The 26,588-nt window shown below is 42.8% G+C and overlaps 1 protein-coding gene across 2 annotated transcripts in view; it reads left to right on the top strand.

Annotated features, from left to right (window-relative positions):
- The first annotated feature begins 608 nt into the window (after nt 1-608).
- Nucleotides 609-26,588, top strand: part of sntg2 (syntrophin gamma 2) — a 146,436-nt gene continuing 120,456 nt past the window's right edge. Inside the window, exon 1 of one of the 2 annotated variants that reach the window (XM_023951838.1) lies at nt 609-902. In XM_023951838.1, the coding sequence (XP_023807606.1) occupies nt 873-902 (30 nt within the window). In that variant the 5' untranslated portion in view covers nt 609-872. Of the gene's footprint in view, nt 942-26,588 lie in introns of both variants that reach the window. The other variant, XM_023951837.1, reaches the window with a different exon arrangement.

Raw genomic sequence — 26,588 nt, 5'->3', positions numbered from 1 at the left:
GTGCATGGGTGAATTGGACTGTGACTGTACAGTGCTTGGGGACTTCTAAGAGGTTAAAAAAGTGCTCAGTAAGTATACACCATTTTCCACCCAAAATACTCTGATTGGGTTTCAAAGCTAATAAATGTAAAATCGAGCATTTTCAAATAGGTCCCCAAGAAGACAATAATAGAACTTCTAAAGCTTCATTAATGTGAAGGCAATTGGAACTTTTTTCTTACTTTTTTTCTTTTTTGCTCATACAAGAGATGTCCATTGATAGCAAATCCTCTGTTTTTAGGGATTCTCCGTTCACATGCTGTTCTACTTTTTTGTACCTGAAACATTTGGGGTCAGATGCCACACTGCTAAAATAAGGGCTTGTTTGCTAAATTGAGGCTTGAAACAACAACCTTGCAGCTGAAAGATCTCATAAGAGTCAGAAACATTTTGCTCTAAAGTTCCAGATCTTCTCCATTTGTTGTATCAGAAAAGAGATGAGAAATGATGTTATTTTCCCCCCCACTGCTTTTACATATCGTCCTCGGTCTTTTCCAGGTGAGCGTCCCTTTGGTTGGGAAGTGACGCGCCAGTGAATGGTTAATGCGCTTTGACGCATCGGGGAGGACGCGCGCAGGTGGGGAGTCATGCGGGCTGATGAGCAGAGGCAGCGGCGCCGCTGACAGCACATTCAGCAGCAGCAGCAGCAGCAGCAGCAGCAGCAGATGCCGTCATCTCGAGCCGCTCCTCAGCTGCTCCGGAGCGCCGTCGGGCATGCCGTCTCTGCCTGCGTCCGTCGTCAAACGGGACGCCGGTGAAAGGCGCTCGCTGGATTTTATGACTTGAGAAACTCCGGCGGAAGTGAGCGGACGGACAAAGCGGCGGTTCGGGAGATGAGTGTGGCCGGGAAACTGCAACCCGAGGTGATCGAGCGACCCGCCAGCCTGCCGGTTCCAACTTCGGCAAGTAAACGCCTCGGGTTCGAATCCGTTTCAGACTGCAGGAAAGCCGGACTGCTGCGTAACTTACTGAAGGGGTATTCAGCCCACCCTTTAACTTAACATGTTACTCTCTCTTACAGACATTTTCCTAAGATTTAAACATGCAAAAACAACATGTTGAAGCTCAAGTCAACAAATTTCAAGCTCTAGATATGTCTAGATATGAAGCTTTTAGACAGTAAGAGACGATAATCTAAATGTTCTGGTAATATTTAATAAAACATGCCTTTATGTGGGTTTTACAGTTGGGCTACATTTAATAAACTTGCCATTTTGTTGACTATGAGATCAGTATTTCATATTGGACATGTGCACAATTTTCAATGGGCTGTTTTTCTCTCTGCGATCAATATGTCACTTTCAGCTATTGGATAGATCCATTTCCTGCTGGGAGCTCAAATAACGTCGGGGTTTATTACGGACATTGTTATTACAGAGGACAAAAACAAATGTCCACAAAAGCCTGATGTGTAAAATGTCTTGGAGTCGGGAAAGGAAAAGAAATATTCTGACCTTTTCCATAGTGTCTCATATTCAGTGTTCCCCCAGGAAACATGTTGGGAATGACAGGAACAGACCGAGATCTGCATGTTTCCGGTTTTGTATTCTTTAGACTTGATGTGCCATATGGGATACTCTCATCTCCATGGATACCCACCTGCCAGTTCCAGGTTTAACGCAGTTTTCCATTTAAAGTGATCTGACGCGGCTTCTTCTGCATTTGCTTTATCCCCTCCATGGCTGCAGTTTTCCTTTTATCCACACCTGAGTTGGCTCTCTGAGCAACAACGAAAAAACGCTAACCACTGTTAATGTCTACTTGTAGTTGAGTGCAATGGAACAGGGTTTAATGGATAGCCTGTTTGACCCTGCACAGAAGTGGGTACTGATTAGTTTGGCTCTGAAGTGGAGGGGGAAGCCTAATTGCTGTAAAGTGTGTACAGTGCTCAGAGTGGTTTGCATCTTCTTTGCATTACTGTTTATTTTTTTTCCACCGAAGCTACGGTCACACCACCCTCGGCAACGCGGGCTCAAGTAACCACTTCCAATCAAAAGTCTTTGTGATGCTACAGTCACCAAACAACAACTGCCACCACACAATGGGGAGGCATGGGCAGAATCCTCAAGACTTCATGCCTGATTTTCTTCTACACATAGCTGGCGTGGTCATGAATGTAGACAGTGGCAGACAGGCGGGGATGATGCCACTACAAAATTGGGCGATACCAAGGGGGGTGACAGGCGGATTGCCGACCAGCAGCAGCTCTGATGAACAATGTGTATATTTTTCTGAATGGCAGCCATCCATATAAAGTGCCACTGGCCTCCCGGTAGCCCGGGTTATATAAAAGGTGGGTCATTATTCCCCTTTCGTCATTCACAACTCAGATTCTTCTTCTTCTTTGCCCTTCTTGTGTGTGTTGGTCTTCTATGAGTAATTCAACAAGCACAGTGTTCTGTTGTCTTCTTATTCCTCTCTGCATCAATTGCAGTTCATCGAGGCACAGGTCTCGAAATCGCTGTGGTGCTATCAACGCCATGATGAGTTTTGTTCAGCATCAATGCCGTCTCACGATAGCCGGGATTGCCAGATTATTGTCCCGTCATCGCCGGGCCCCCATTCCATGTCGACAGCCCTCACTAAGTTCCCGCGCTGCAAACGTATAATTTCTGGCAGTAGGACGGCAGCATGGGAGCGGGGGGGGGGGGGGGGGGGGGGGCTGAAGGGCGGCAGTCTGAAATCGGCCAATCATCAGACGATGTTGGGGACCTTGGAGACACTCCTATCAGTCGATTTTTGCGCTGCTGGCTTCCTGTCACCCCATGTTACTGGACTGCCACTACACAACCTCCTTATGTGCTTGGGTGGCTACTGACTGATTTAAAAAAAATTGTCCGGTCAACATCAAATTTGAACTTTTTCTTATAAAAGAATTTCAGGGGCCACCGCGTGGGGTTTAACCCTTGTGCTATCCTATGGGGTCAAGATGAGCATTGATGTGTTCTCCCTACCATGACAAAGGTGGATAAAGGTGGAGAGGATTTCATGTAATCCAAGTGAAGTTCACAAATCATTGAAGAAAAAAGTTCAGCACACTGTCTAGTCACTAGAGTGCTAAAGATCCCACTAGACTCTAGTGGGATCTAGATCAGTGTTTTTCAACCTTTTTTTTTTGATCCACGGCACAGTTTAACCTTGACAAAAATCCCGCGGCACACCAGCATCCAAAAATGTAAAAAAAAAAGGAGAAACTCATCTTTTGCATTGATCTACAGCCCCTCCGCAATCTCACCTGCATTTTTGTGCTGATTATTGTGGCAGAAAAAGCTGGAAGCTGCAGCTGTTTTTTTCTAAAAGATGTAATAAAAGTTAAGTTAGAAGATTTAAAAACCGTTTGATGTATGTTCGTTGTGCTTTCAAGACGTTTAACAAAGAAAGACTCATTGTGCGCTGAGATGCTGTCACTTTAACCCAATGCATCATGGGAGATGTAGTGTGAAAACTGCCGCAAAAGGGCAGACAGACTCGCGTCTCTGAGCTTCGTTGTTTTGTTCACTCCTTCCACGGTCTGATACCGGATTCTGTGGAAACCTACACCGCTAAAGACGAGCTTTAGCTGGTATTTTTGTTAGAACTGAGAGACTTTTATGAAATCGGAACAAGGAAGTGAAGACTTTAACCACGTCTGATTGGTCAGACTGATGACATGTGATTAATTCTCCAAGAATGATTGGTGGAGACAGTTAAAGGGACAGGACTTTTCCAAAAACAGCTGACGCTACGGCTAAATCGCGGTACCATCATTCTTATCAAAATGTCTTTAATAGAATCGAATAAACACAAAGAAAAAAGTATTTTATGATCTTTCATATTCCTAACTACTCATTGTTTTACCAGGGCCTGTTTGGATGAACACAGAGCTGATATCCTGGAGATGGGAAATGTTTTTAGATCAGTTAATGAAGGCAATTTCCCACGGCAAACCTGACCATCTCCCACAGCACACTAGTGTGCCGCGGCACACTGGTTGAAAAAGACTGATCTAGATGACCTCACTCCCAGTGTCAAAGTGCCTAGGATAGCACAAGGGTTAAAAAAATGAGACTGCCGCCTCCTGATTAAAATTGATCATGTAGATAAATAATTGTTGTTTCTTCCCAGCTGGAGTTCTGTGACACCAAGTCTTTCATGTATCGGCATAGAGCTGTGACAGAAAAAGTCTGGAGCAAGATTCATAAAATTTCTACTACTTCAACAATTTGCACCAACTGTAGGGGGCGGACATGCGCTTGTAAACAGCAGCAAAAGAAACCCCTCCCTGCGTGTCCAGTGTGAACACTATAGGCTAAACACACGTTTAAGAACATACTAAACCCATATCTGGCGTGTCATTAACTTGGGAAGCGGTGGTGAATTGAACTCACTGGCAAAACATAGTGACTATTAAAAAAACTATCAATGAACCAGGCAGTAATTACCGTAAATTCCGGACTACAAAGCGCACCCGATTACAAGCCGCACCCACCCATTTTCACGTGTTTAATTAGTTTTATACATAGAAAAGCCGCGTCAGAGTACAAGCCGCGCATGTGTTAGGCGATATTGTCATCCTGACAGATCACGGCCAACATCCCAGAGTGAGTGCAATTCATTAGCACGTTGTGGGTGGTGCCAGCTTTGCCTCTGGCTCATGTATTTGAGTGTATCGACATCTGTCAAACAGCATGGACCTTTATTCTGTTCACAAGTTCCTCAGTTATGGTGTTTTTATTTCATTTTTTTTAACTTATTGACAATCTAGGTATCATACATAAAATTACAAACAGTAACCATATAATCAACATTACATCCCTCAGTTATGATGAGGAAATTTACATCCGCGATTCCACATTTCCCATGAGTCTTAGGGGCTAAAGGCGGGGCCAACGCCCGGCTCGCCATTCTGTTGTACGTGTTTAAGAATTAGCAAGTAGCAGCAGTGCATGGAGGGGTGAACGGGAAAAGCTCTCCTTCCGCTTGTGTCGCAGCAGCGTTATGGGAGTAACAGGACTGGTTAGAAAACACAACGGTAAAATAAAGCAGCGGCGACTGAAAAGCGCGCGCCTCAGCGCGATACGCGCGCCTCAGTGCGGCGCGTGCGTCAGAATTCAGAAGCCTCTGCACTCCGCGGACGCCTCTGCGCTCCGCTCCCGCCCTGCGCGCTCCTTGTCTCCCCTTCCTATCTACTCCGACACCTCTGGCCAGGGCGGCTTCAAGGAGGAGCACTTCGTCCCCGTTGCGCCGGTGGATGGAGCAAATCGTTTCTGTGCAAAGCAATCGGACTTAATACTGTACGTTTTGTGTATGAGGGGCGGATGCGTTGTTACGTGTGGGAGCCTTCAGACTGCCATCGGCCCCGCAGCTCAATCCGCAGGAGAAGATGTCTCCAGCTCACACGGAGGCTGTGAGTTTTTCAAAGCAAAATTCCGCTTTTACGGTTTCCTTAGAAACCGTAAATGGAGTGTAAATTCACTCCATGCGCTGTTCTCTCCGTCACGCAGCAAACCGGCTTTTCCAAACCCGTTGGTGACGGTGGACTTTTTTACGCTGCTTTTAACGATTGCTTTTAACTTGAAAGCTGCATCATATTGTAGCGGCGATCACGTGCACGTTGGGTCTAATGGCACCAAAGGATTCTGTGATGCGGCCGAGCATGCGTGTTTCATTTTGTTGAACCATGACTGAAGTGTCTAAGACCTGAAGTCAGTCCATGCTGTTTGGCTGCTTAGAGGTGTGTTGAATATAAATGACTTGTGCTTGGTGTTAGATAAAGAATTCAAACTATTCACTGAGTTCGAAAGTACGTACATGGCTGCCGCTAATTAAATCCATAAATTAGCCGCGTCACTGAATAAGCCGCAGGGCTGTAAGCGCAGGAAAAAAGTAGCGGCTTGTAGTCCGGAAATTACGGTAATTGGAATCCTCATTATTTACTGATAGAAATAGTACAATTTCAATTAGTCCACATATACACTCTGGAGAGGGCTACATGTCATAAAGTCTAAACAGATAAAACTGTTTGTTCTTGCAGAATTGTTTTGTCATCTTTGGTTCCAAAATTTTTCAATAAAATCCCAAATGTCTGATTCACTTCTATCACCAATACAATTTCTTCCATTCAGTGAAGTGTGGTGTCTCATCTTTGTGATGGATTGGTCACACGCCTAATGCATCTTAATTCTCTCAAACCTTGTTTTGCTTCTCTCCCTGTCTTTGCCGAGGAATGTCCTGGGACAAAAACACACACAGATGCACACCTTTACGTGTAGTGGAGCAGACTTGGAAATAGGGCTGCACGATATGAGGAAAACTTGCGATATGCGATATTAGTGATCAATATTGCGATAACGATAAATTTGCGGTAAATAAACAAATAGAAAAATAAACAAAAACATCATTCCCATTTCATTGCAACAGTTTAAAAATTATACTCCAAATGACCCTCATCGACATGGGGGACAAACGTCAGGGTGGCTAACCCTGGTCCTCAAGAGCCTCAACCCTGTCTGTTTTCCAATTCTCCCTAGACTGCTCGATAATGATAACCAAAATCAGGTGTGTTCAGTCAATCAGGATGTGAAATCACTTGAGTCAGCCAATCAACAGCAAGCTGGTTAAGGAGAGCTGGAAAACAGGCAGGGTTGAGGCTCTTCAGGACCAGGGTTAACATAATAGGACTCCATCTGATTGGTCAAAGCATAAAGGGATTTATTTGATTCGTTAAATGCTTCAAGCTGCTAGAAGATTGTTTTAACACATTTTGGGTTTGCAATTTATTGCGATATTCGCCGTCTTTTGCGATATGCATATTGCAGAGCTGGATATTGCGATAACGATAAATTTGCGGTATATTGTGCAGGCCTACTTGGAAAAACTGTGCATGTTTGTTTTGCTTTTGTTGGAAGATTCCAGATCTTGCTTACTTCGATGTATCTCAGTGGAAAATCCAAGTTTTTGTTCCAAAGAAGGGTAGAAGATTTTAGAAATAAATTCTGGATCCAGAGAATTGTCCAAAAGCAGCCCAGCTTCTGTGCTTCTATTGGCTAATCCTGGATCCTTCCTTTATAATGATGTGTGCTAAAAAACAAACACGCTGCATTTGGCAACTACCTACGTTTTGGTTTCACGCTGCTGACATGACCTGTAGCAGTGACGTGCGGTGAGGTTGATGACTGGTGAGGCACTCTGGAGTCAGATTTACAATGAGGGAACTAAATATTTCACCTTTCATCCAACAGTAGCTAACAGCTTATAAAATACACACAAGAACATGTTTGTCCTACAGAGAATATTTCTTTAATAGACATGGATAGAACACTCTTCTTGTGTATAAATTGTTCATATGTACTGTATACAAATTAAAGTATACAGATGTGTTCAGCACACATTTGACCCTTAGTAACTATTGATGTTATTTTTCCAACTTCAAATTCTGGTGCTTAAATCTGTTATTAAATGTTGTCTACTGAAAATGATCATAGGATAACTGATTTTACTCACATTTTTTCCACTTACTCCCATTTTATTTAAAAAAATACAAACATTGAAAACCATGTTTGGCCTCACTTTTTGAGTCTGTCCGCCGATCCTTCTCCACAAAAAGCTCAATGATCTGTTGGAAAGTCGTCCTTATTTTCCTTTAGTTCATATGAGTTTCTCCCTCTCTCAAGGCCCTTAGACACCGGGACGAATTTCGCGCGCGATATTCGCCGACGTTTAACGCCTCGTGACTAAACAAAGGGCACCAATGTGAGTGTGCACACCGACGCGAAAAAACGCCACGCGTCAAAGCGTCACTTTTTAAAAAACGCCTCGGGTTCGTTTTTTTGGTTTGACGCGCCGCGTCGAAAACTATACGACCAATGAGAATGGCGCTTTTGCACATGTGTCTGGGGCTTCTGAAGTTACAGTAAAACACAACTTGGGGGCGCTCAAACACAAAACTGCCTTTCTGAGCACACATACCAGCGAAGAAGATAGACGCCAAGTAGCGTCTACACTGCCGTGAAGAAATAATGATGGACATTGTAAAATATCCCGGAACCAATCACCAGTTGGAGCAACTGGTGATTGAAATATTCATGTTTTCTTTGTATGATTCTGACAAGCGCGTAAATACTTGCTCTCTTCTTCTGAGTGAAAAGCGACTTTAAGAAGCGTAAAGTTGCGCAGCGCCACCTTGTGTACAGGAGTATTTCTGTTTTACATTAAGCGCCATCTAATGTCAGGGAATGAAATTGCATGTTCGCTCGGCTCATCGTCAGCGAAAATCGCCTGGGTGTGAACACAAAAAACTTGGCGAAAAACGCTGGCGAATAACGCCTGGCGAATATTCGTCCCGGTGTGTACGGGCCTTCAGACATCCTCTGTTTCTACGGCACAAGTGTAGCTACAAAGCATCTGTCAGCTCACGTCTGCCCCCTGCTGGTGAGGCATGCCTCACCTAAAGCCTTTTCTGCGGGTCTATAGAAGGGCTTCCACCGTACGTCTCTGTTAATTCCTGCCGTCAGACATGAGGCACAGCGCTTCAGAGCCTCACTCGGAGTTTCTGCTCTGTCTGTGATCGCGCAACACTCAAATTCGGCGATTTTAACCTCAGAAACTGTGGAAAACATGTTAGTTGACTGAAAATGAAAATGTGTATTTAACACAGATCAGTGGAAAATAATATTTACTTAATTTACCTTTTCTATTTTATCAGGATTATGACAGGTGAGGCTCTGCCTCACTTGCCTCACCTGACCGCACGTCACTGGACTGTAGTTTGTGTTTCATGACAAAAGCTTTCCAGCTGCTCAAGTGACTTTTTTTACACTTGCATGCACAAAACTAGACACACACGCAGCTTCACATGTAAAATGTATTTATGATGAAGGATTACACTCATTGAGGACAAATTTTGAGTTTGTTTAAAGACCCAGTCCAATGAAAATGGTGTTTTGGTGGTTCTAACATCTTCTTGTGGCATTTCTCTCATGAAGGAGGGCATATATATAAAGGAATTTAAGCTTCAAATTGCATTTCTTTGTATTTCTTCATACAAATTGGGGATGAATCAGGAGCAGACGAAAAATGCTGTTTAAAAAAAAAAATCTGCGATGGGTGGGCCAAAGTTTCCCAGCTGTGCTCCATTCTGATACTTTTACTTGCACAAAAATAGATCCATGTACGTCTTTGTTATCCTCATGCGAGCTGGCAACTGTACGGCTGGATAGCTCCTTTTTTGGTTAGACCAGTTAGGTTGGGATTGTGAGAGGGAGAATGCATCATGGGAAGTAAGCAGAGGCTTACTTCCCAGTACTCTCAACTACAACTCATAGGTAATAACTGATGAACTACTGCCGCTCTACAGTAACTATGTCCTAGAAGGCGACGTGTTTTTAGATTTTTACCTAAAAACGGCACAATTATAATTAAAAGACCACTGGGAACGGTTTTACAAAAGATCAAAAGATAATTGGAGTGGGACCTCAAAAACAGAACTGAGAACAAAAATGTCTTTGAATGTAAATCGCTTGATTTGACCAATTCCTTTTTATTCAAAATGCCTATTCTCAAATTGTGAAAATTAAACCCCTATAATAAAAATAACCAAAAAAGTTTTAAAAAATGCCTTTAAAAACTGGATTTATTGAAGTGATTTTGCATCTCTGAGTGAAGGTTTATTTGATATTAGGTATTGATTTTCTTCTGCCTATCATGTATTTTTATTTATGTGGTTTTGGAGTTCTGTAGGACATCTGAAGAGGGCGCCGTTGAGTCGAGTTAAAAGGATTTTAATTATTGACAGGACCGTGTGATTGTGATGTCATCTATAGATGACCCACTCGGCTTGCTGGAGGGGTAAAAGATCGGCTGATTTATAAACCTGTCATACAATACTACACCAATTGTGCATGAACAGTGCGTGATTATTGCACTGTTCATATGCAACTTATTGGTGATTTGTGCGTCAGTTACGTAATTTTAAAGTAATATGTGCGCTGTTCACGAAATATGAAAGTTATATGTCAGTAATACATGCATGAAAAGTCCGTTAGACGTGTGGAATGGTCATGGACACCACAAATTTGCAAATGCATTTCGCAAGAATCATGCACAATTGCACACAATTCACTTCGTTTTTTTTGTACAAATTACGAAAACTATGCATAAACTGCGCAATTCTCAACCGACCAGAAATTTTGAACACCTCAGAGATGATTTAATGTGAAGACCCGTCGGCAAAAACTATCAACAGACATCAACTAACACAAGAAATACTTAGGAATTACGTATATCACAGAAGACTGAAATTGTATCAGTGAAAAATGCGCAGATTGTGCGTAGTGGCTGTGTGACACACGACCTTGACTTAGAACTGGTGCGGATCAGGGGAATTCGACAGTTTATCCAAACAAAGCATTGCGAGGGATCGCTACGGTGGCCCAGAAGGGTCACAACACAACACATTAACTTTATACACAACACACTAACTTTACACACAACACATTAACTTTACACACATCACACTAACTTTACACACAACACACTAACTTTACACACAACACACTAACTTTACACACAACACACTAACTTTACACACAACAGATTAACTTTACACACAACACATTAACTTTACACACAACGCATTAACTTAACACACAACACATTAACTCACAACACAACACAATAACTCACAACACAACACAATAACTCACAACACAACACATTAACTCACAACACAACACAATAACTCACAACACAACACATTAACTCACAACACAACACAATAACTCACAACACAACACATTAACTCACAACACAACACATTAACTCATGGCCCAGAAGGGTCACAACACAACACATTAACTTACCTCACAACACATTAACTCACAACGGAAGTAAAGCAGCAATTGAAGTGCTTTTATTCTGAAATTTCAGAATCAGAACTGTGCATTGGCAGGCGCTAATGCACAGTTTTGCCGGCGCCTTATGTAACAATAACAGTTTGATGGATATATGGATCTACGCTTTAAGTATGCAATCAGGATAAATGCATCAATCTACAAAAACGTTATCATATCAGGGATTTTAATGTATTTCAAAGTCTGAGAGACACGATTAATTTGTTTATCACTATGCTTGTAAAAAAATTGTGAAGCTTTATAATAAAAACTAAGTGAAAGCAGTTTTGGGGCTGGTTTAAAAAAAAAAAAATTCTCACAGCAATAAGGCCCTGGTTCGAATCCCAGATATTTTCTTTCTGTGTTGAGTATGAATGCATTTCTCTTTGATGGGTGGGTTTTCTCTGGGGACTCTGGCTTCCCTTCGCAGTACAAAGACATGCTTCATAGGTAAATTGGTGACTTGTAGATGTGCATGGGAGTGTGGCCTTGCAACAGATCGGCAACCTGTTCAGGGGGGTAACCTGCCTTTGGCCAAAAGTAGCGGGGATAGGCTCCAGCAACCCCGTGACACCAAAAGGGATTCAGCAGGTTCTGAAGATGGACGGATGAAAGAAAGCAGTTTTACGTCTACAAAAATTGCAAGAAATGGGGAAAAGGAAACAAGGAATCACAATTAAAGGATCAAGGTGTTTTCAGCACCACTGTCAGGATATACAAAGTAGTGATGCAAAGAGAGGAGCAGTGTGTTTGATTAGAGCTCCTCATTTGTCACCTAAAGTATTGACATTTACTTGCATGGCATTGATTTTTATGTGTTAAGGGACAGTGGTTCACTGCCCTAAAGGAATTGTTTTACCAACTCCTTGTTTAACAGAGCTGTGCCTCTTGGCTGGAGAGCAGAAAAGAAAACTCTGCTTTGTTCTTGTTCTCCTCTATTATTGATAATAACCAGCTGTTCTAGATTAAAGTTTTCTCAGTCCAAGAAAAATTCTACTGATATACTAAAACATCGCTTCGCTGAACTTTCTGAAGGTCTGTTTTAAAAGTGCACAGTTAAAGATTAAATTAAGGAGCCTGCCTCCTCTGACTGATTACCTGCCCGTTCAGGGAGGCAACATTGATGAATGCTATGTGCACTGATGCTGTGGCGCTGTCAACAAGATCATCAACCAGAGTGGGAGTAAAAGGTTAGCCTCAGTTTTTACTGATGCAGAGCAAAGAAAAACTAACAACAAAACTAACAAAACCTTGAATTAAAAGACAAAGTCATTTAAATGCTTTGAAGGAAATGATCATAAAAAACACTCAACACCAATCATCTATTAGCGTTAGAAGACAGATTTGTTGCCAGTAGTTTAAATGTGTGAGAATGTTTTAAAAGAAATAATATATATGAAATTATTCGTCTGTTTGAATGATTTCTTAAATCAAGATTTATTTATTTAAAAAGTGCTTTTCATACCACACAACTTAAAGTTAAAAAGAAACAGTCAAACAAAATAAAATATTTAAATGAAAACAACCCTCTTCCATTGACACATACAGTGGTGGACAAAATTGTTTGTACCCCTCAGTTAAAGAAAAAAAGTCCACAATGCTCACTGAAATGACTTTTGAACGTTTCAGGTCATTTCAGTGAGCATTGTGGACTCTCTTTCTTTAACTGGGGGGTACCGACAATTTTGTTCACCACTGTACACCCCTTAACCCCACACACAATCAATAAAGGCACAAAAATATGACTTAAAATACGATTATAAAAGAGACTTAGTGGTGTGATGTGTCAATTTTCACTCGTTTTTTTTTTATAAAACCTATAATGTTCTAAAGACTTTTTATTTTTTACTTCTGCACCTTTTGAGTTTTGTATTTTATTATTATTATTATTATTATTATTATTAAAATCTAGCGTATTCTCACTGCCTTGTTGTGAGAAATGTCCTTTCTGCTCACATCTTTATATGGAAGTTCATGCATTTCTGTTGCAGTGATGCTTTTTTTTTGGAAAGCTTCTGAAATGTGATCAAAGGCCTTGTATTTTTTAGATTTTTTGTATTTACTTGTGGCAGCTCTTTGCTTCACTGCATGTTATGTTCTATAAAGCAAAAGTCTCACAGCGTGATTGCTTCTTTTAACGGTTTAGGGGGTGAGGATTAGACCAGCTTTCAGTTTTTATATTTTATTTTGAAAATCTAGCAGCTTATCTGATCCCAGTTGAGAGAAACTTCCTTTCTCCTTGCATCTTCTTATTGAAGTTCATACATTTCTGTTGCAGCAGGAGCTTCTGAAATGTGATCAAAGGTGTTGCTGCTTTCTCACATGTGGGAGCTCTTTTCCTTAACATGTGCTGCCATGTTTTGTTGACTTGGGCGTTTGTTTCTTTTAAAGGGGGGGGGGGGGTGTTATCATTTGTCCCTTTTTAAAAGCCCATCCCACACAAAGCTTAACGTTAGTTTTCAGAACACATGCATGCCTGGCATCCAACTGATTGCCAATCACAGAAAAGTGAGATGGAAGGTCAGGGGAGGAAGCACATCTATTTAATTGCCCTCTGGGCACATACAATTATTACAGGATTTCCTGAAACAAAAGATTTGGACAGAGATTTAGATGAGGATATCTGTTTTTCTTTGCAGTGCACTGATGCTGCAGACGGACTTGTTCTGTCCAAACACTGGTTACTTGCATTAGTCTGACCGTGTTAGAGTTGTGTGTCCCAGTGAATCACTGCTAGTGATGGACAAGCTGGTTGTTTTCCTGTCATTGCATAGTGGGAGAAACCCCAGTCTCCATGCAGCTGAAGTGGGAGATTTAATTGCTTGTGCTATACAGCTTTCTGTGCAGCTTTCTGGCTTTTTTCTGCAAACTCTTAGTAATAAAAAATGCAGGTCTGCTTAAGCATGCCTGTTTTCATCTCCGCCGGCTAGTTTGGTTGGATTGATGTCACACAAGTACAATGTCAGTCTTTATTGAGTCTAATATAACACCACTTTGAAATTAAATAAAAACATTTGACACTCATGGCAAATTAACGGAGATAAGTAAAAACAACTATGGTCTACGATAAAGTATTCATGATGTGTACAGTTGTGTGGGACAGCTGTTGTGTGAAGTGGTTGCAGGATAGCAGGTTTGGTTCCTGCTCTACTCATCGGTGTGCTGAAGCATCCTTGGCCACACGTGGGGGTGTAGATGGCAGTTCAGCCGCCATCAATGTATAAATGCGTGAACAGGATTGTGACTGTAAAAGTATGTTCACTCTGTAACGCGCGTTCAAGCGACCACTTCAAATGAAAAGTCCACATAAACGCCCGTAAATGCACATTCCGGGCTCCCGCGTACAAATCTCTCACGTTCATGCATAGCTACACACATTTTTAAGACAGTTTTTTTTCTACTTACAAAACACACCGCTTTAAAACCTGTGTTGAGAGGTCTCCTGAGCACACTTTCAGGGGTAATTGGTAAAAGTAGTTGCCATAGAAACTAGGGTTGGGCGATGTCCCCTAAATTGGCTGTTGACGATGTTTGCTGTCAACCATCGGGATGGACGATGACATCGTCGGGGGTGGGGGGGGGGGGGGGGGGGCTATTATTACATTTTTCGTTCTTATATAACTGCTATTCGTTATTTTACTTTTTTTAATTTTATTTCCCAACTAATGACTAATCCGCGATGATCCAGTATAAACTGAGGGAAGCGACTTTAACAAAAAAAGTAACAAACAAACTAGAAAAGAAATGGTCCACCCCCGCACTTAACTAGTGAAGTGGACCGGCGGAGCGCGGACTTACAGCTTTGTGTTTGAGGGGAGGGGGGGGGGTGCTTTGTTACATGAGCGGTATGTGTGGGAGATTTAAGACTGCGATCCGTCCCGCAGCTTTAGGGGTACGAGCTACCGAACTCAGAAGCGGGTCTAAAAGTGTGTGTCTGAGCACAGCTCGGATCGTCAGCAGACACAGCGGTTTGAGCTTCAAAGCAGAAATGTCGCTCAGTCTGTCATGGTGGCCTGTCAGACTCCTCCCCCTCCCAGCTCTGCTCCTGACTCACAGCTGTTTCTTCTCATCTCATCATCTCACCTGCCATTTAAGGAGGACCTCCACAAGCAGTCTTTGCCAGTTCGTTAAACCTGATGGTGCTTACCTCACCTCATGCCACGTCTGGCCCTCTATGCCAAGTTTTTGCCTCGCTTACCTTGTTTTTGCTGTGCTTCAGGTCTGCCTTTTTCCACGAGAGAAACCCGAGTCCGCATTCCACCTCGAGCAGAAGTTGAAACCCTTCACGCTCCTCAAGAACTCCAGCCACGCCACCGCCAAGAACTCCTGCCACGCCTCAGCCTTTTACTCCAGCCACGTCGCGGTCTAAGGCACTCCATTCACGCCGCAGTCAAGAGCTCCAGTCACGCCACAGTAAAGTTCCCGCACTCACCGTTAGTCGAGGAATCCTCGTCAAGCTCCACGCCCCGTCCTGTTCCTGGATCCGCTGGCTCTTTCAAAATAAAACCAATTCCTTACCATTCACCTAACTGCCTCTTCCTTCTGGGTTGCAGCATCTGGGTCCGCCCTGTTCAGATCATGACAGAACGAACTGGCCAAAACCCCGACCCAGCTGACCCAGAAGGTCTCCGTCTTGCTGTAAACCAACAGGGCATCATGCTAGGACGCCAAGCCGACGCCCTTTCTAAAATGGCTTCAGCTCAACAAGACCTTTTTTGCCGCCTCGATGGTATGACACAAACTTTATCAGAACTAACTGGACAATTTTCTGGTTCTACAGTGCCGGATCCTGCTCCACCTTCTGTTCACCTGGAAAACTACCGTCTCCAGCCAGAGCCATTTTTTGGGGATGTAGAAAATTGTGGGGGTTTTCTACTCCAATGCCAGCTTTTGTTCCAACAGGCTCCCAGATACTATCGCACGGATCATAGCAAAATTGCAATGGTCGTTAACTCCCTGAGGAGTAAGGCGCTCCAGTGGGCTCAAGCCTTCCTTGCTGCTAACCCCATCTCCCAATTGCTGTTCGACCGCTTCATCGGTGAGTTCAGACTCGTTTTCGACCAACCACGTAAACAAGAAGAAGCCACCAGGCGACTTCTTAATCTGAAACAACGCAACCGTTCAGTCAGTGATCATGTGGTGGATTTTCGCATCCTGGCGGTGGAGGCAGGTTGGACAGATCCCGCTCTGCGAGGTGTTTTCTACCAGTCACTCAACGAAACTATAAAGGATCATTTATGTACTCAGCCTGAAGCCCCCTCTTTTGAGGAACTCGTGGCCGCTGCTCTACGCTCTGATATCAGACTAAGAGAACGCCAACATGAACGTCCACTCCCTATACGTAAAATCACCTTGACCAATTCTGCTCAACCATCCATACTGGAACCTCCACTACAGAATTTTCAACGTAAAAGCCTGGACGAGCCCATGCAGATTGGTCTCTCACGTCTATCTGCTGAAGAACGTTGCAAGCGTCGTAAGGAAGGACTATGTTTTTACTGTGGTGGTCAAGGACACCAAGTTTCTCAGTGTTCACTTCGTTTGAACTCCCGAACCCCGTTAAAAGACAGGCCGCGGGGGGGTCAGTCGGTCTTATCTACCCATAAAGACTTCTGTTATATTCCTGTCAAGCTATGTTTCCAGTCTAAGTGTTCCGATACCCATGCTCTTGTTGACTCTGGTGCCGAACAAAGCCTCATTGATCATTCTCTGGTTTCCCTTCTCTCTCTCCCCATAGTAACCCTCGACAAACCTATCAATGCCGCTGGATTGGGGTCAACATATCTCTCTCATAACCCATCGCACTAAACCCCTGTTACTCATCACCTCTGGAAACCATCACGAGTTTATTCAGTTTTATGTCACCTCCTCTCCTCATAACCCTGTAGTTCTAGGTTACTCCTGGCTTAAGATCCACAACCCTCAGTTTGACTGGGCCAGGCAACGCATTACTAATTGGAGTGGGTTTTGTTTGGCCAATTGTCTTCAATCGGCTATTCCCCCTATTTCTCCTACTAATACTCCTATGCTTGAAAACGTCGACCTATCTTCCGTCCCTTCTTGTTACCACGAGTTCAAAGCCGTCTTTAGTAAAAGTAAGGCTGGTTCTTTACCCCAGCATCGCCCCTACGATTGTGCCATAGAGCTCCTTCCTGGCGCTACGCTTCCCAAAGACCACCTATACAACCTCTCCGGCCCTGAGAAGACCGCCATGGAGACTTATATTCAAGAGGCTCTTTCTTCCGGTCAAATTCGTCCTTCTTCGTCCCCTGTAGGCGCTGGCTTCTTTTTCGTTGAAAAGAAGGATAAGACCCTTCGTCCCTGCATCGATTATCGTGAACTTAATCTAATAACCATAAAAGACAAATATTCGCTTCCGCTCATCAGTTCCGCTTTTGACTCAGTCCAGGGGGCCCAGATCTTTTCTAAATTAGATCTTCGCAACGCCTATCACCTCGTACGCATTAAAGAAGGCGACGAGTGGAAGACGGCTTTTAACACACCTCTCGGCCACTACGAATACCTTGTTATGCCGTTCGGTCTTACCAATGCTCCCGCTGTTTTTCAAAGACTAGTCAACGATGTGCTCCGTGATTTTCTCAACCGGTTTGTGTTCGTTTACCTCGATGACATACTCATTTACTCCCGTGATCCCATCCAGCACAAAAATCATGTCCGTCTAGTTTTGTCCAGGCTCCTCGAAAATCAATTATATGTTAAGGCTGAAAAGTGTCAATTCCACACTAACTCCATTCAGTTCTTAGGTTATATTTTCGAAGCCGGCCAGGTACGCCCCGATCCTGCCAAGCTGGAAGCCGTTGCCCAGTGGGAACCTCCCACTACCCGCAAAAAACTTCAACAATTTTTAGGGTTCGCAAATTTCTACCGCCGGTTTATTCGTAGCTATAGCTCCATAGCCGCCCCTCTCACCCAGCTCACCTCAGTCTCTAAGCCATTTATCTGGACCCCTCAGGCCCAGGAAGCTTTCGACACTTTAAAGGCTCTTTTCATTTCTGCCCCTATTCTTATTCAACCGGACACCACGAAACAATTCATAGTCGAAGTCGACGCTTCGGACACTGGGGTTGGAGCCGTACTCTCCCAAAGAGAAGAATCCTCCAGCAAAATGAAACCTTGCGCCTTATTCTCCCGCAAATTATCACCGGCCGAACGCAACTACGACGTGGGAAATCGGGAACTGCTAGCCATTAAATTGGCACTGGAGGAGTGGCGTCACTGGCTGGAGGGAGCTACTCACCCATTTATAGTTTGGACGGACCATAAGAATTTAGCTTACCTACGCACAGCCAAAAGACTGAACTCTCGCCAAGCTCGGTGGTGCCTTTTTTTTGATCGCTTTGACTTCATTATTACTTACAGACCCGGAAGCCGCAATACCAAGCCTGATGCTCTCTCCAGACAGTACAGCCCTGACGATGCTTCGCCTCCTGCTCCCATCATCCCCACTACCTGCATCGTGGGCAATCTAACCTGGGACATCGAAACCCGCGTCAGAAATGCCCAAGGTGAGGAGACCTGTAATACCCCATGTCCTGATGGCACTCTCTTTGTTCCCACGTCCCTTAGGCCTGACGTCATTGCCTGGGGACACAGCTCTCAAATCGCCTGCCACGGAGGAGTTCACAGAACCCTCTCCCTCCTCCGCAAAAGATTTTTTTGGCCTCACATGGACAAGGATGTTCGTGAGTTTATTAGTGCCTGCACTGTCTGCGCCCGGTCCAAATCCGGTTACTCTCCATCTGCTGGTTTGCTCCGCCCTTTGCCCACTCCTCACCGGCCCTGGTCCCACCTTGCTGTCGACTTCGTCACGGGGTTACCCCCCTCTCAGGGTAATACAGTTATCCTCACTGTGATCGACAGGTTCTCTAAAGCTGTGCACTTCATTCCCCTTCCCCAGCTTCCCTCTGCCACCGAGACCGCCAAGACCCTAGTTGACCAGGTTTTCCGTCATCATGGCATCCCTGCTGACATAGTCTCTGATAGAGGACCTCAATTCGTATCACAGGTATGGAAGGCATTCTGTACTGCGCTTGGTGCTACTGTCAGCCTGTCCTCAGGTTACCACCCGCAGTCCAACGGACAGGCAGAACGAGCTAACCAAGAACTCGAAGCCGGCCTCCGTTGTCTCGCTGCCCAGAACCAATCCGACTGGTCAGAATACCTTATCTGGATCGAGTACGCCCACAACACCCATCCTTCCACTGCTACGGGGTTGTCTCCTTTTGAAGCCTCGCTGGGCTACTCTCCCCCTCTTTTTCCCTCTCAGGAGCTCGACCTTGCGGTCCCCTCCGTCCAGGAACACCTCCAGCGCTGCCAGCGCATCTGGACTCAGACCCGTGAGGCTCTCCTACGGACTAAGGAGGCTAACTGCCGCATAGCTAACCGGCACAGGGTGGAGGGTCCCGTGTACCAGGTAGGGCAGAAGGTGTGGCTGTCGTCCAGGAATATCCCCATACAATCCTCATCACGCAAACTATCGCCCCGGTTCATCGGGCCCTATGTCATAGACAAGATAATCAATCCCGCCTGTGTTCGCCTCAAGCTGCCCGCGGCGCTTAAGGTTCATCCCTCTTTTCATGTTTCTCAAATTAAACCCTTTCTGGACAGCCCTTTGTGCCCGCCTTCCGTCTCCCCACCACCCGCCCGTATCATCGACGGCGCTCCGGCGTTCACTGTCTCCAAGATTTTGGATGTTCGCCGCCGTGGCCGTGGCTTCCAGTACCTGGTGGATTGGGAAGGGTACGGGCCTGAGGAACACTCGTGGGTCTCCCGTTCCCTCATCCTCGACCCTTCCCTCATCGCCGATTTCTACCGTGCCCACCCGGATCGGCGTCCCGGACCACCTGGAGGTGGTCGTTGAGGGGGGGGTACTGTCATGGTGGCCTGTCAGACTCCTCCCCCTCCCAGCTCTGCTCCTGACTCACAGCTGTTTCTTCTCATCTCATCATCTCACCTGCCATTTAAGGAGGACCTCCACAAGCAGTCTTTGCCAGTTCGTTAAACCTGATGGTGCTTACCTCACCTCATGCCACGTCTGGCCCTCTATGCCAAGTTTTTGCCTCGCTTACCTTGTTTTTGCTGTGCTTCAGGTCTGCCTTTTTCCACGAGAGAAACCCGAGTCCGCATTCCACCTCGAGCAGAAGCTGAAACCCTCTACGCTCCTCAAGAACTCCAGCCACGCCACCGCCAAGAACTCCTGCCACGCCTCAGCCTTTTACTCCAGCCACGTCGCGGTCTAAGGCACTCCATTCACGCCGCAGTCAAGAGCTCCAGTCACGCCACAGTAAAGTTCCCGCACTCACCGTTAGTCGAGGAATCCTCGTCAAGCTCCACGCCCCGTCCTGTTCCTGGATCCGCTGGCTCTTTCAAAATAAAACCAATTCCTTACCATTCACCTAACTGCCTCTTCCTTCTGGGTTGCAGCATCTGGGTCCGCCCTGTTCAGATCATGACACAGTCCTTAGAAAACATTCAAACAATGACGTGGATTAGTGTGTCCAGTTGTGTCCCGACTAAATAAAGGCTGATGTTATTCCCACATGTTTACGTGCAGCGCCACCCAAAGCTAATGTTGTTAGCCCGTGTTAGCATACAGCTAATCCTGGCTTCTTTCCGGCTCCGTTAAGAAAAAGCACTAACCACACGGATTAAAATTCAAATGATGAGCAAACAGGTGTTTCATAATAACCGTAACATTATTAAAAGCACGTTTAGAAGATCGTTTCGTATATTACCGAGCTGACATGTCAATGTATAAAGCCGCTCGGCGCTGTTTAACATCGTTTTGCATTGAATTGTTACATTCAATAAAGTTTGGGGGAAAAAAAGCCGCTCGGCGGAATTTATATCCCCTTCCGGTTTTCAAACCCTACTGCGCATGTGCGAATGATTTATTCAGACCGAAAGTGTGACCTTAGTGAACGTTTTTATATTCTGAAAACATTTTTCTGGGCCCATGTACACGGTTGGATTCTAATCCGACTATTGATCCCATCAAAATATTTTGTACATATAACCGCGGCTTATGGTGTCGACTCGCAACGTGGCGGGGGCGTGGCATCACGATGGTGTCTCTCCATCGGGATGTCAGTCACCCATCACGATATCATCGTCCATCGGCACAACCCTAATAAAAACGTTGACTCAGACCAACTCGGACTAATCACAGTTTATTTACTTCGTCTTGCTCCAACATGGCAACGTCCGTATCGTGGACAGATGGCGACCAAATTGGCTTCATTTCACTGGAGCCAGAAATAAGGCATTTTCTATGGATGATGTCACACTCGCTCAGTCCAGTTCTTTTTTTACAGTCAAAGGCTAAATCACAATTTTGATCGGGCGTCACATGCTCGGTGTGAACATACTTGAAATGCTTCGGGTAAGAACAAAGGTAGAAGCAGGCTATAGAAGTAGATGCCACTTATACTATTTAATTGTGTTTTTAGTAAAAGTAGTATCTTATGGTCTACAGGCAGTAGAATGAAATTGTGCTTCCAATTTTAATACTATATATTATACCTCTTTTACCTAATGAACAGACACTTCAAATTGTGATGTTGAATGGGGCTGGACCCAGATGGATTAACGAATAGTCCTTATTGAGTCCCAGTAGTGGTGGAGGGTTCTGGATTGAAAGACTCATGACTTGGATGGATGTACGGAAAGGATGAGCTGCTGGTCCGGTGGAAGCTTTGGAGACTGTAGAGTGGAACCCTGACTGGTGTCCCGATGGATGGCAGTGGTGGAGATGAGGCTGGTAGTTATTCCTGAATGAGCAAACCCTAGAGAGGGTCAGCGCGCAGATAAAGGCGTGGCACTCAGCAAAAAATTGGCATAAGGCTTGACTTGAGAGCTTAGCATGAGTCAGTTACTCCACCGCAGGAAGCAGACGGACTGACGTCGGCTGAAGGGTGAGGAATCCAGATAAAGGCTGCAGGCTGATGAGATGGGTAGCAGATGCGGAGATCATTCCCCGGTAGGAGTAGGAGAAGACCAGGATCCTAACACAAAGGTTTGGTGCAAATGAAACAACAACCCTTTAACACCAGAGATGTCACTGGTGACACCGAAATAAGACAAGGCCTTCCGTTAATTGCGTAAATGGTTGAGTTACGGTAGCCGAAGGAATGTCAACAAAAGAGCTAGAACACCGGTGATAAAGAGTTAAAGTGGCTAGCTGGAAGGGAGATCAGTGTTTAAAACAGAAACATTGTGACACATGGCTGAATGGATTATTTTGACAAAACTGGAAAAAGATTTTGTGCCTTCAAAAAGGGGGAGGAGTAAAAACCAAATGTGTTGTTTTAAATGTACAGCTGGCAACACAGATTGATGAAGTCAATCCCTCAGATATGATTTTTCAATTTGGCAGTCATCAGCTCTTCGGGATACAGTTATTTTATTTATTTTTTTGTTCTCACTGCCAGCATCAAACTACAATTCGCTGTTTGATATTGAATCATTTTCATCATCACTGCAATCATTAGTTGAATCTTTGTCAGTTTAGTGACTTTGTTTATATATTTTAGCAAAACTAGACTTTTTTTATTTGTTAGAAATGCCATAAACATCACAAACTCCCTGGTCTGTTTTGTGGTTTGGTTCTACATTTTTTTGCATCATATGACCTGCATCAGACCCCACACAATAACATGGTAATATGTGTGTTGGCCTTTATTGTACATTATTACTTCTGTAATAGACTCGCAGCCCTCGTATAGCCTGCCTGTTGACTGACAGCAACTGGGATGAGGTCCAGCTTTTCTGTGACCGCAAAAAAAAAAAAAAAAGTAGAGTTGCCAGACTTCTAGCAGGTATGCACAAATAAGCTCACAGTTTTACAGGGATTTCTGAGGATATCGATTTGCTTCCTAATATGACCTTTACAGAATTAAAATGAAGAAAGGACATCCAGAAGTAGATCGAAGTAAATAAGATTAAAACATTGTGATGCTGCATTATCATCAGACAATCAAACACTGGCTTGTCCTTTTTCTAAGGGGATAAGAATAAAAAAGAAGCGGCATGCATGTCATACAAAATCCAAACCCCCTGTGGTCACATAGCTTGGTTTCTGTTGGCAGGAACCACCATCGCATAATTATACCCCAGTGAAGTGTGAAAGTCGATGCTTTTATATTCAGGAAGTCAATCATAATGTAACTAAAACGTTCCTGTTGGAGCATAAACATTTGGTCTCCTTAACTTTTCATTTTCCCAGAGCTGCTTAGGTAATTAGAAAAGATTTAAAACAGTCTGATCCTGAATTGTGAATTATTCTGTCCTTTATTTCCTGAAGAATATTTGGTTTTCCTCTTGTTACAGATGCCGAGCTCTTTTGATTGAATGTTGTAATGTGTTACTTGTGTTCACCTCTTTCCTTCTCAACCTAAATCAAATGTTCTATAATCAGAACAAAGGAATCATATGTGTAAATGATATCCGGTCATATGGTTCCCCCGTCTGCTATTATTTTCCTTGTAGCATCTAAACTAATGACAGAAAAATGCTGAACCCACGAGAATACTTGGAACTTGGAAGTCGAATCATGAATTAGTCTCTCAATTTTCTTTTTTCTGTTAACTCCTTTAGAAATGAAAACACACATGTTTAATACAAAAATGCACAGAGCATTTTCTATTATTCAAATTACTCAAATATCAGGCAGTAATCACGGTCCTTATTGGATGAAATCTTGTGTTTTAAATCTGATATAATAACGGGTTTCGAATGTCAAAAATGCTAATGAGCAGCTCAAGTTACTGTTTAAAATTTATTCAAAAAAGTTCTCCAGTAAATAAAAAGGAAGCCTATTTTCTTGCATTTCTGACACCCACAGAGTTTCATTAGCATTCCGGTTTAGACTCAAGGCTAGAAACCTGCGTTTTAACATTCCCACTCATCTCCTCGAGTTACTTTACCGGTGACACTTTTTCTAAAGATAGAAAATTGTTGTCTGAGCTTCAGGAAAATTGCTTTAAGACAAATAAAACCTTATAACTCTCCAAACTTTTTTTTAATCTTTCTTAATTATAGAATATCTTTTAGTATCTATGTCGTCATTAGGCCTACATGGATGAGATGAATTCTGCTTCACCCACTATAATTTTTTCCCAAACAAATTTAAACACATTTTGAATGGAGCCCTGCACATGACATTAAAAAAAAGAAAATGTCCTTGAATTAATCATTTGTGGGAACGAATTTGTGCTCTCAAATGAGCATTTGTGGCCACGATTTAATATTTTGTGTGCACAACTTAGTATTTTGTGCGCACAAATTAGTGTTTTGTGGCTACAATTTAGTATTTTGTGGACACAAATGAGCATTTTGTGGGCATAAATTAGCATTTAGTGACTGCAATTTCATACTTGGTGTGCACAAATTTGCATTTTGTGGCGGCCATTTAATAATTTATGCCGACAAATTAGTCTGTTTCTTTCTTTGGCAAAAATTTGTGTTTTGTGTAATCAAATTAGCTTTTTGTACCCATAAATGAGTATTTACTGGGAATAAATTAGCATTTTGTGGGTAGAAATTAGCACTTTGTGCCCATAAATGAGTATTTACTAGGAATAAATTAGCCTAATTTAGTTTTATTTAGTTATGTTTAAATATTCCTACATCTACCTCATAGTACTTTCTTTTTATTATTTATCCTCTTTTGTCTTACTCCTTTACACTTTTTTATATCTTTCTAGTTTGCACGAGAGCACATGACACCAAATTCCTTGTACATGCCAATAAAGCTGATTCTGATTCTGAAAATGTAGTATTTAGTGCGCAAAAATTAGCACTTTATGAGCAAAAATTAGTCCTAGGATTTGAAGATACTAAATAATAATTTCTGTGCACAAAATACAAATTTGTTCACCAAAAAAGCTGTGTGTAGAAAATAGTACATTTTGACCACAAAATACTACTTTGTGTGCATAAAATGCTAATTTCTGCTCTCACGATGCAAATAAAATGCTAATTTTGTCCATATAATATTAATTTGTACACACAAGATACTAATTCATGGACCCATTTTTCCATTTAAATTACTTCTTATTTTTTTAATGTAATGTGTAGGGTGCCTTAGTTTTGATAGTTTCTTTTGCTAAACTGTAAATGTACAGACTGGACTGAACTCGTTTCTTTTTTACATGCAGGTCGTGCTGTTGCGTTGTTAGAGTGCTGAGAGATGAGTCTGTTCAAACAATGAATCTACGAGGAGGAAATGCATTGAGTGGGTTTGAATCCCTGTGGAGCTAAGTGGAGGTTTTAACCAGGATCATTGGAGAACATGTTCTTGTAAAGTTTGTGTAGAAAGCTCCCTCATGGCTTCGGTGTGTTGACCTCAGAGTTGTGAGAATTCGGTGCTTCAAAAAATGGATTCGATCTCAGTTTGATTGAACTTATTTATCTTGGAAGTCACTTAAAAAGGACTGGCACAGAGGGTGTTACTACAGATAAAGCAAATGGTTTGCTCTTATTTGCTGGAGTAAACAAAAAGATATTTTATTTATATAAGCTGAAATATAAAATTCCTCCATGGATCTATTTTTTTTTATGTTAAAACAACACAATCTTAAAAATGCTATCTAACTTTAGGAACACAAATGTTTTTGTAATTGGCAATCCAAGTCTGTGTTTTAGTTGAAAAAGAAGGTATTTTACTTCGAAATGTATAGTCTTTGAGTTACTATTTTGTTAAGCCACCTAGTGGTTACCCAGTGAATTGACTAAGCTTTCTTTTTCTTCAAATTGGCCTTAACGTGGAAATGAAAGTGTTGTCACTTTTGTCAAATTTTGCAAGAAATAAAATCACAATTTAAGATTTATTTTAACTCTGATATGTGAAAAAAAAATAAAAGCTAGGTTTGTAACGGCAGCCACAATAAAAATGTGGTGTGCCGTTGAATGAAGGAGTCATTGTGAAATGCTTGAGAAAGCTTTCAGACTCTCCTCCCTTCTGCAGAAGCAACAGTGACCTTCAGTTTGTGTTCCAGGTTGCTTTCTTCCCTTTTTATTAAGCATGGTTTCATTTCTCACCACAAATTTCTAAATATTCACCTTACCAACCAGGCTTTCAAGTCTTCTTAACCCTAAAAATTGTTGTCTGTTTAAAAAAAGAGAAGAAAATATTCAATGCTGATTGATGGCTTAGTGTTGTTTTGAAGGCTACTTTGTTATTTGGGGGTGATTTGATAAAGCCATTTATTTGGAGGATTAAAAAAAAAAGATTTTAATACATTTCTTAAGACTAAAACATTTATTATGAATTCCAAAGCAAAAAAAGCTTTAACCTGGTGGGACGCAGATTCTTTGATTTTGGCTAAAAATGCCATAATCATCATTAAAAGACCAATGGGAGCATGTTTACAACAGATCAAAAGAGGATTGGAGTTGGACTTTCATGAATAATGCAACTATCAGGCATTTATTGGGAAGATATTCTCAATAATGGAACTTAATTCATGGGACCCCAGTTCTGAATGGAAGGGTGTGCAAATAATGAAAGCTGTTTATAGCAGACGCCATTTATATATTGGTGGAGATTGAAGATCAAATTGAAAGAAAGAAAAAAAAAATGAAGGTAATGTGCAAATGAAGTTAACAGTTTTGCTCTTACAAGGGTTTCATTTAACAAAAAAAACACTACAAGAAGCTTTA

This window comes from Oryzias latipes, chromosome 22 (genome assembly GCF_002234675.1).
Source record: "Oryzias latipes chromosome 22, ASM223467v1".
NCBI lineage: Eukaryota > Metazoa > Chordata > Actinopteri > Beloniformes > Adrianichthyidae > Oryzias > Oryzias latipes.
Note: the sequence above shows the minus strand (reverse complement) of the source record. Positions and strands in the feature narration are given on the sequence as shown.